At 31.7% G+C, this 9,206-nt stretch overlaps 1 protein-coding gene across 1 annotated transcript; it reads right to left on the reverse strand.

Annotated features, from left to right (window-relative positions):
- Nucleotides 1-1,313: 1,313 nt before the first annotated feature.
- Nucleotides 1,314-7,503, reverse strand: LOC114397938 (transcription factor MYB72-like). Its single transcript, XM_028360055.1, has 8 exons — nt 7,325-7,503; nt 7,064-7,193; nt 5,646-6,360; nt 2,747-2,836; nt 2,618-2,666; nt 2,267-2,546; nt 2,049-2,181; nt 1,314-1,655 (listed from the first exon to the last, which is right to left on the reverse strand). Exons 1-8 carry the CDS (start codon nt 7,455-7,457, stop codon nt 1,575-1,577), a joined length of 1,611 nt encoding a protein of 536 aa, XP_028215856.1. The 5' UTR covers nt 7,458-7,503; the 3' UTR covers nt 1,314-1,574.
- Between the last annotated feature and the right edge of the window lie 1,703 nt (nt 7,504-9,206).

The following is a 9,206-nucleotide window of genomic DNA, read 5'->3' on the forward strand; positions in this document are numbered from 1 at the left end:
CTTTTTCTATGGAAATATTTTCATGGGAAAAATTGTAAAAATTTCCTAAAAATATTATTTTTTTAAAAAAAATATGGGAAACAGATATTTTCAATTTCCAAGAAAACTAAAAACAATTCTTATACAAAATACTCCCTTAAAAAATATTATTTAATGAACACCAAAAAATAAAAGAGACAAATGATAAATTAATGAGATAAAATATGACAAAAAGAAAAATATATAAAAAAGAGAAAAATAAGTGTTTATTATGAATACACAAGTATCATTAGAACTTTAATGTGTTTGGTAAGTATTTACAATTTTTTAAATTCAATTATAAGAGAAATCTAATTTGGAAATTGATATGAAGTGAATATTATTATCTAATTATAAATTATATAGTAACTTTTTGACTCACTTAAAATTTTAAAAGTCATATATAATCATAGTTATGTATTTGTTTATAAACTAAACAAATTTTATCTACTAAAAAAACTTATATAAAAAAACATTTTTTTTGAAGTTTTTTTAAAAAAATTTGAACAATTTAATCCAACTATCGACCATAATTTGTGATTGAAGAAGTAACTACTACATAACTATTCAGCAAATATTTTATTTAACTTTACCGGTTTCTTCTTTCATTTTAATTTTAAAATTTTAAAAAATAGAGTAAAAAATGGCTGGAAACAGTTTTACGGAAGAGTAAAAAAAAACAATGTTTTGACAGTAAAAAACCTTTAGTGATTACCAAAAAAATTAGAGTCAGAATTTATTCCTTTCCTTTTTTTTCCTAACGATATACAATAAAGTTCTACCGGAGGTCCGGACGGTGGAGGGAAAAAAAGGAACAAAAGTTTCAAAGGAAATAACCAATACCATTTCATCCTAAACATGATCAGTAATATTAACTATAGTGTCAATTTTAAAATAACTAGTTTTTCAAAGTCAACAATAATATAATCTATGATGGTTGAATAATAGTATAATTATATTTTAGTGTAAAAAAAGTAAAATTTTCACTTTTAATATCTAACTATACGAAAGAGAGAATAATTTTATTTTACAGCGCAAAAAAGTAAAATTCCACCTATAAATATATAAATATAAATTTATAATTAAAAACAAATATTAATTCATCCATCAATCCAAACATGCACAATAAGAATCTAAAGGTGAGTATTTTTTTCTTGGCACAATAGTTGGCATTGAAATATTTCAGTTCAGATATTTTGAATATTGGGACACAATATGCCAGTTGTAAAAAATAGACTTAAATTGAATTATTGTCACATGTTAAATTTATTCTCTTAAAAATTCGCAACAATGTATAAAACATCCCAAAATAAAGTTACTTTTTTATTTAAAAATAAAGGCTTTTCCCAGCTATTTTTCACTTTCTAAACCATCAATCATCCAACATAAACAATATTGTCAACCTATAACAAAAACACTTAATTCAAAATCTTCATTGCATAAATAACCGAATAAGTAAATTGTCAGACAGAACAAACAACTTTTGGGAGAGGGGAACTTCTATTAACTCCAATGACAGCCAAAACTGCAAAAACTAGAGCACATATAATTTATATTTAAGAAGGAATGTTTGAACTAGTCGGTGCCCCATAACCACCGGAACCACGACCGAAGCCAGGCCTTCCGCCAGGACCACCCTGCAAACAGAGTTACCACATACATTTCAGGAAAACTTGACATGTCAAAGTAGGCCATCACAAGAACTAACTTCAAAAAATTCATTATCAAAATCAGGACAATGCTGCTCCACAGAAATAAGAGAAAAGAGTAATAGCATTATGTAAACAAGAAGAATTTGGGTTTAACTCATCCAAATAAACTTGCAACCACAGTCACCATGATTTGGACAAAAAAGACAGTGACAACAAAGTAGGCCTGTAGTCAGCTTTGTAATCAAAACTAGACCACAAAGTAACGACGCACATAAGCATACAAGAAAAGATAGTTAACATACAAAATAAAAGCAAACAATAAAACAAACAAATAGAAAGACAATAATAATGTTGATTGATATATTGCAAAAAACTTACCCCAAAAGAAGGCCTGTAGTCAGCAGGAGCTCCACCCTTGTCACCGAAATCACCGCCAGGTCCGCGTGGACCTCCACGGTATCCATCACGGTCACCGCCGAATCTCCTCTCTCCGTCAAAGCGAGGTGGGCCCCTGTTCAAAACAATCACATTTGAATATTTGATCAAAACAGAAACATCATAGTAAAAACGATGAGGAAAACTGAATGTTAAATTACCTGGGGCGATCACCGGGTGGGCCACCGAATGGTCTTCCGGCGGGCTTGGCCTGCTTCTTGAGAGTGGCAGGGACAATTTCGGATGGAAGGTTGAGGTAAGTCCTAAGGAACTCAATTCCATCGTTGGTGAGGAACCAGTAATAGTGCATCCACGCAAATGTTTCCCTCACGTACTCTCTGGATTTGAAGCTCTGCATCAGCTTTATCACCTGCAGATTCGGCACATCAATCTCCGGGTGCTTCGCCAGATTGAAGTCCTTCTTCGCAAAGCAAACTCCCTCTGAATCAAACACACGTTACAATTTTAACACAACCGTAAAGCACAAGAGGAGACAATGTTAACTAACGGACCTTGGAAGAGGTATTTGCAGATCTCTTTACGGTTCTTCTCGGGAATGATCTGCACAAAACAAATGAAATTAGGATTTGCATAAGCTGATTCCACCGTATGAAAGAGCTAAGAGGACCAAGTTCGGTTACCATGTTGCTACGCTGAAGCGGCGACGTATACAAGCTCTGCTGCTGGTACCACACTATGCGCGATATAAACCCTAATTCTATTTCTGCTTTCTTCCCATTTTATATTGGACTTCTCTCAATTTATTAGGGCTTTCTTTTGGGCCTATAGATGGCCCGAGTTTCAAGGCCTCGTCTGAGACCCCCTTTTTCTTTAGTTGGCTCACCTAAGCTTCCTTTTTCTTTTGGTCCATTTGCTTTAGTTGCTACTTATTTAACGTTTTCAAGTTTTCTATTCTGATTAAAAATAAAAATGAAATTATTTTAAAATAGATTTAACATAATTGGTGTATGAAAAATTCAAAATGGGTGAACTCAATGGACTACTCCAATTAGGCATGACAAGTGTACTTGTCTCCATTGGGATCGACCCGAAATGGAAAAAAATCAAGTTAATTGATATTGGATTTTGGATTTTCCTCGATTGATAAATTCAGGTTCATGAATGGGACCAAGTATGTTGGTCCATGTCCCACCCCAAATCCTATCCCACTATTATTTTGATATAAAAAATATTTTAAATTATTATTATAACCTTATAATAAACTAGTATCCCAATATCATAATTACTATTTTTTAAGTTATTCAAACATAAATGAGATTAAACAAATTTTACTTGAATTTTCAATTTAATATGTTGTAATAGATTTAGTCTAATTACAAAAACAATTTATCACGTTTTCTTCATTTGCTATGAATAAAAAAATTAGATAGAATCAAAAGTAGGATGGGAAAACTCAATTCCCAAACGGGGGTGAGGAGGATTGGGGGAGTCGAGGGTGGGATGGGAATATTAAATCCGCTCTCACCTCGACTCTTTGTCATGCCTAACTCTAAATAATCCTATCTTAAACATAAGCAAGGATCATACTTAAAAATTAGGCTTAATTGTACTTGGGGAGTTGTTATTGGTTTTACTCCTATTGTTATTGGTTCCTACCAATAGACTAACACCTTTTTAATTTCCAAAATATCTTTTTCACATAATCATGGTTTCGTTGTAGTGTAGGAGGTGGGATTTGACAACAAAAGTTTCGATAATTAAATTTAACGTTAAATAATAATCATTCAACTTAAAGTAAAAACAGTATATTATATTTGCTTTCAAATTTCAGTGACTAATCTTAAAAATAAGATAGTTAAACTTATATAAAACGTTAATCCATGTGTATTATATTTTGTGTGTATGAAATAATAAGTTAAGTCTAAATTTACTTTAAACTTTGATAAAAAAAAATTTGGTCCCATTTTTTATTTTCACATGTTACATGTTCAAAAATAATTTTAGTTAAAAAAGAGACAACCATAAAATTCATTAAAATTAAAATTATTATTTAAAAATAATTTCACTAAAATAATTTAGATATTAATGTATTTTTAGGTAAATTATTCATTCTCATAAACTAACTCCAATATCTACTTGCTTTATATAAATAAAATATTAACCATTGTGTCTTGTATTTTACATATAATCTTTATTTTAATATTTTCAGTCATACATATTAATTTATAAAAGAAAAACTAAAATTTGTTAAGGTTGACCAAAATTAAAAATGAATTTTTTGGTCATTGGTCAAAGGCAAGGGATACTGTGTCAAACACTAGTTCTGTTAATTAGCTTAAAAACATTATAATTTCATCATAATAATTTAGATATTAAAGTAATTTCAAATAAATTGTTCATTGTAAACATAGTTTACTTGTTCTTATATTAAAAAAAATATTAATTCCTATGTGTTATATTTTATATATAAATTTTATTTAACATGTTGATATATATATATATATATATCAACATATTAAATAAAATTAAAATTATTCCATATAGAAGAAAATTGTGAATAGCTTATATAAGTGAGAAAATAATAAATCAAAAATAATAATTACTTGTTAAAAGGTTAATGTTAGATACTAATTTTGCATGGAGAAAATAATAACGATTATATTGATTTATTACATATAATAAGAAATTAATATTATGTTATTTATATTTCTAAGAAATAAGTAGTTTTTTTATAATAAAAAAATACATAAGTTCATAGGCCAACCCGTTTGACACTTTTAGACTATTGAAGTGAAGTAGAAAATTGTTAATCCACAGTTGAATTGGCACGAGACAACCCGATTAAAAAATGTAGTGAACCAATAACAATTATATATTATACATATATTAAAAATATATATTAGACTAATTGTTGCTAATTAGGCTTAAATGAGCTTAATAGTTTCTAAGGGTAGTATATTATTGTTCATACTAATTTCTTTTATGTATATCTAAAAATTATTAGCCTGTATTATTTAATCAATTATATTCATACATTTTTAACACTGCAAAACATACATAGATGACCATATCCTTTCTCTTTCGGGACGTGCATGTGTGGTAAGGTAAGGCAACGCTTTTTCTATTAAGACAGACACGGGGTTGTTATATAAAAAAGACGCGGAAATGTAAAAGGCAAATCCATTATTTATTCTCATTCAAAACCCACCAAATATACAGTCAAAAAACAAGCAAATTGAAGATGCTTTCCATATATATCTTCAAAATCAAACTTTCCTTCGGGTTACAATCGCCTTTATTATTATTCCTTCTCTTTTTTTTTTCCCTCTTCCATGTCAAAACACTCAATAAAGTAATAAACACATCACGCTTGGTTATATATATAACATCTTATCTTCACTCATTTTTGGCAATCTTTGCAATCAGCAATAGAAAGAGGTTTGAAAAAAAATAATCAAAAGAAGAAAAAGCAATCTCTGCAATAAGTTTCAGCCTGGCCTGGACCATTCCTGAAAATTCTTCCTGGTTAGAGGGAGCACGAGAAAAAGAGTATAGTGGGGACAGTCCTTGTTGCAGTCATAAAGAGGATGGAAAAGGTGAAAGTGTATTGTTTCCCATATTTGACGTGTTTGGTGCTAGTTCTTCCCCTCCAAGTTGTCCTTCTACATTAATACTGTCCCAGAAAAGAAAGTTGGGACATTGTTGTTGATGCTCCACCCACTCATTCAAACCTTGTCTCCGTAGACACTCTAGTGCCATTTCTCCTTCCTCGTCTATACTACAAGACTGTACTTCCATATTTGGCACCATGTTGTCCACGTTCTCTATCAATGGTGGCAGATAATTCGTGGTATCAATAACTGTTGCTGCTGTAAAAGTTGCTGCTAGTTGAGGAGGAAGAACATGGACTTGATGGTGGCTCAAGTTCCACGTTTCAGTACTGCTCAAACCCAATGAATCTTGGAACAATTCTGTTCGTACATTGGTGGTGGTGTCTACTGTTGTTGTCCCTTGATCTAATGAACTAGTGTCAAACATAAATAGGGGGCACGTCGAGGAAAATAAGGTTTCTTGCATCGGTGGCTTTGCTGTTAAATTTTCTTGGTGGCCATAGTGATCTAGTTGATTGGAATTATAATTGAACTGGGGGTGGTGATGATCAACACTTTGTGTAGTGGTCATTGATGAAGTCACCGAAGAAGGCTTTCTAATTTTCTTTTTGATCCAAGAATTCCAGTAGTTCTTTATTTCGTTGTCAGTTCTACCTGGTAAGTGGCTTGCAATGTGAGCCCATCTGCATTTCTCAAACACAGGAACATATATAATTAATTAATTGAGTACGTATGTATATTCTAATGTTTAAATAATGAAAAACAGTATCTTCTTAATTAAGATGTCGCGCATAAAATCGTAAATTGGAAGCATATGTGTCTAGAAAAACGTGGCAAGAAATGAATAATAGATAACAATATAGTTGCTTTTCTAAAGGATTTCAAGAAATAAAGTATTATGAAGAATGTGGACATGAGAGGCTGGGAGTGCACACACAATGAAAACGGACAAGTAAACTTCAACTGACAAAATTGCCTGCTTAACTTCTCCAAACTGTAGCTCCGAGACTGATTGCTCCTTCAGATTGCTTAATTAATAACTATAGTTGATCTAATTAGGACTAATTCCTATGATTTGTGATTACAATACTGATTATTGAGTAGAATAACGTGTTATAAGTCTCGATTCCATTTCTATCTGCTTTCTTTCCATTCCCTATATTATGTATGATTAAAAATTAATTTGATTATGCTCAAAATTAATTTCAAGTATTAATTATCATACTTTCAACCATCCTCATACTAATCAATTGAAAGAAGAAAGACATGTACAACTAGGACAGAAAATGCAAGAAGAGCAAACAAGTAAAAAAATGGACTGATCATAATTAAAAATGCTTGGTAGTGCTATGGCTAGCTTAATTGTGTCTGCAGTGTGATTCAAACCTGTTGCCAACGACCCCATGAAGACTTATAATTAACTTCTCCTCTTCAGGTGTAAACCTGCCTCTTCTAATATCAGGCCTCAAATAATTAATCCATCTCAGGCGACAACTCTTACCACACCTTTGAAGCCCTGAAAGATACACGAAATTAAGAATTAAACTTCATAAAGAAAAAGCAAAAGGTTGGTTCATCACAAAAATAAGTTGAGGGCGCAATTCTCTATATCATCAAGCTAGCAAGGAAGAAAATGAAAGAAGAGACCAGCTTTCTCTGGAACTTCACTCCAGCAACCATAGCCGTGAGTGGTAATGTATCTGATGAGCTTCTCATCTTCCTCGGGGGACCAAAGGCCTCTCTTAACCTTCTGTTGGTTGCAGCAAGAATGGTGACCCATCTTAATTAATTTCTTTGAAGCTATGTGCAAGGGTCTTCTTCTTCTATTCCTGTCTTTTAGTCTTGTTCCCTCATTGGCCTTTTATTGCCTGGATCAAATGCGGGGATTTGTATGCCAATGCAATAGTTAGGTCTCTCTCTCTCTCTTCCCTCTCCTTTAAAAGTGAGGGGAAGTACACAATGCCTGAGCCGACATTTACAACCTGATGGGGTCCATGCAAGGGACCCAGATCTCCATCTAACCCTAAAATGACGTTTCATCAACCAATTGTGTTGTGTGCTGGCTGATACCATTTCTACGTACATGTGTAGTAGTATTACGTAACCAAACTTTCTTCACACACTTAATTAACAACTCCTTCCCACATCCACAAAAACAAAACTCTCACAGCGGAAGATGAAAACGAAGGAATAATATTGCCGGTTGTTTCATGCGCTTCCCGGTCTGAAACTATTCGGCAACGTCATTACATCATAGCAAGTGCAGTTACTACGTACGTGTGAGAGTGATCGATGGTAATTAAGGATTAATTCAGAAATATAATTATTGCCAAGTGGAGTAAATCACAGCGTTTTCATCTATTCCTGTAATTTTGTATTGGATCAGAAAAATAGATGGTCGTCTCTTACAATATATTATAAATAATTCAATGAGTCCAATGGTTTACACTTAGTTCCTTACGCACGTTTTATTTGTTTCCAATAAGAATTTTATACTGTTGGCTGTCCTATTTCTGCATACCAATTGTTTACACCCCGTAAAATACTCTTGCAAATATGTATGTAGGAGTGGAATGGAAGTATATATGGAACAAAAAGTCACAAACACCTACAATCAGACAAAAAAGAGGGGGGAAACTGCAGAGACATACGGTTCTAATCTTTGTCATCAACTATATGTTTTAGGAAATAATAAAAACAATTAACAAAATTAAAAAAAAAACTGATAAAAATGAGTAATTATTTATCTAAAATAAATTAAACCAAACACATACTACAATTTTTAAAACTGTAAATCTTATCTCAAGTGGAATTGTGACAAAAATTACTTTTGCTGCAGTTTTCTCTCTTTTTCTTTCTTAACTAAAACAGTCCTGGAGATATTATGAATTTATGACCATTGTATGATCGGCTAAAAACTGTTGATCTTTTTATGATTGTTTAAAATATTAAAAGAAAAATAGTTTTATTGTATATATATTGTGTGTATTCAACAGATAATAATTTATATATGGAATAATATTATTTTCATAGGCCATAATTTGAATATATATATATATATATATATATATATATATATATATATATATATAGTTAATTAACTACCTTACAATATATTTGAAGAAACTTGTTTTAGTTTTAGTTTTTAAGCAAGGTTTATTCCTACAGCCATAAGCATGCATTATTGATTTTGTTTTGAACCGTGCCTTATCGTGAGATTCTCATATATCTATAGAGATAATATTCTCTCTCTGGAACGGATATCATATTCTTCCTCCTTGGACACTCAACCCTTGTTTATTTGTTAGTGTTATGCACAAGCCCGGGAAAAACATGTACTTCTCAACTTAAGGCAGAACGTTGGTCCTCCAGCGGTGGCCTCATCGATCAGGCTCAGAACGGTGGTGAGGGACGGTATACAAGGGGGATAAATGATTAAATATTCTTATAGATCATATATAATATAATCTCCATTAGTCTTCACATGATATATATAATATGGTATTAATTTTTTCTTAATAAAATAAAA

This window comes from Glycine soja, chromosome 1, assembly GCF_004193775.1.
Source record: "Glycine soja cultivar W05 chromosome 1, ASM419377v2, whole genome shotgun sequence".
Taxonomy (NCBI): Eukaryota; Viridiplantae; Streptophyta; class Magnoliopsida; order Fabales; family Fabaceae; genus Glycine; species Glycine soja.

What these genes read in the sequence shown, in the direction of transcription:
- LOC114397938 (XM_028360055.1), bottom strand. Translation starts at nt 7,457, where the DNA reads ATGGGTCACCATTCTTGCTGCAACCAACAGAAGGTTAAGAGAGGCCTT. An exon ending in CTGCAAATACCTCTTCCAAG is followed by an intron (nt 2,547 to 2,617) that starts GTCCGTTAGTTA and finishes TGTTTGATTCAG; the next exon opens with AGGGAGTTTGCTTTGCGAAG. An exon ending in CCACCCGGTGATCGCCCCAG is followed by an intron (nt 2,182 to 2,266) that starts GTAATTTAACAT and finishes TGTTTTGAACAG; the next exon opens with GGGCCCACCTCGCTTTGACG.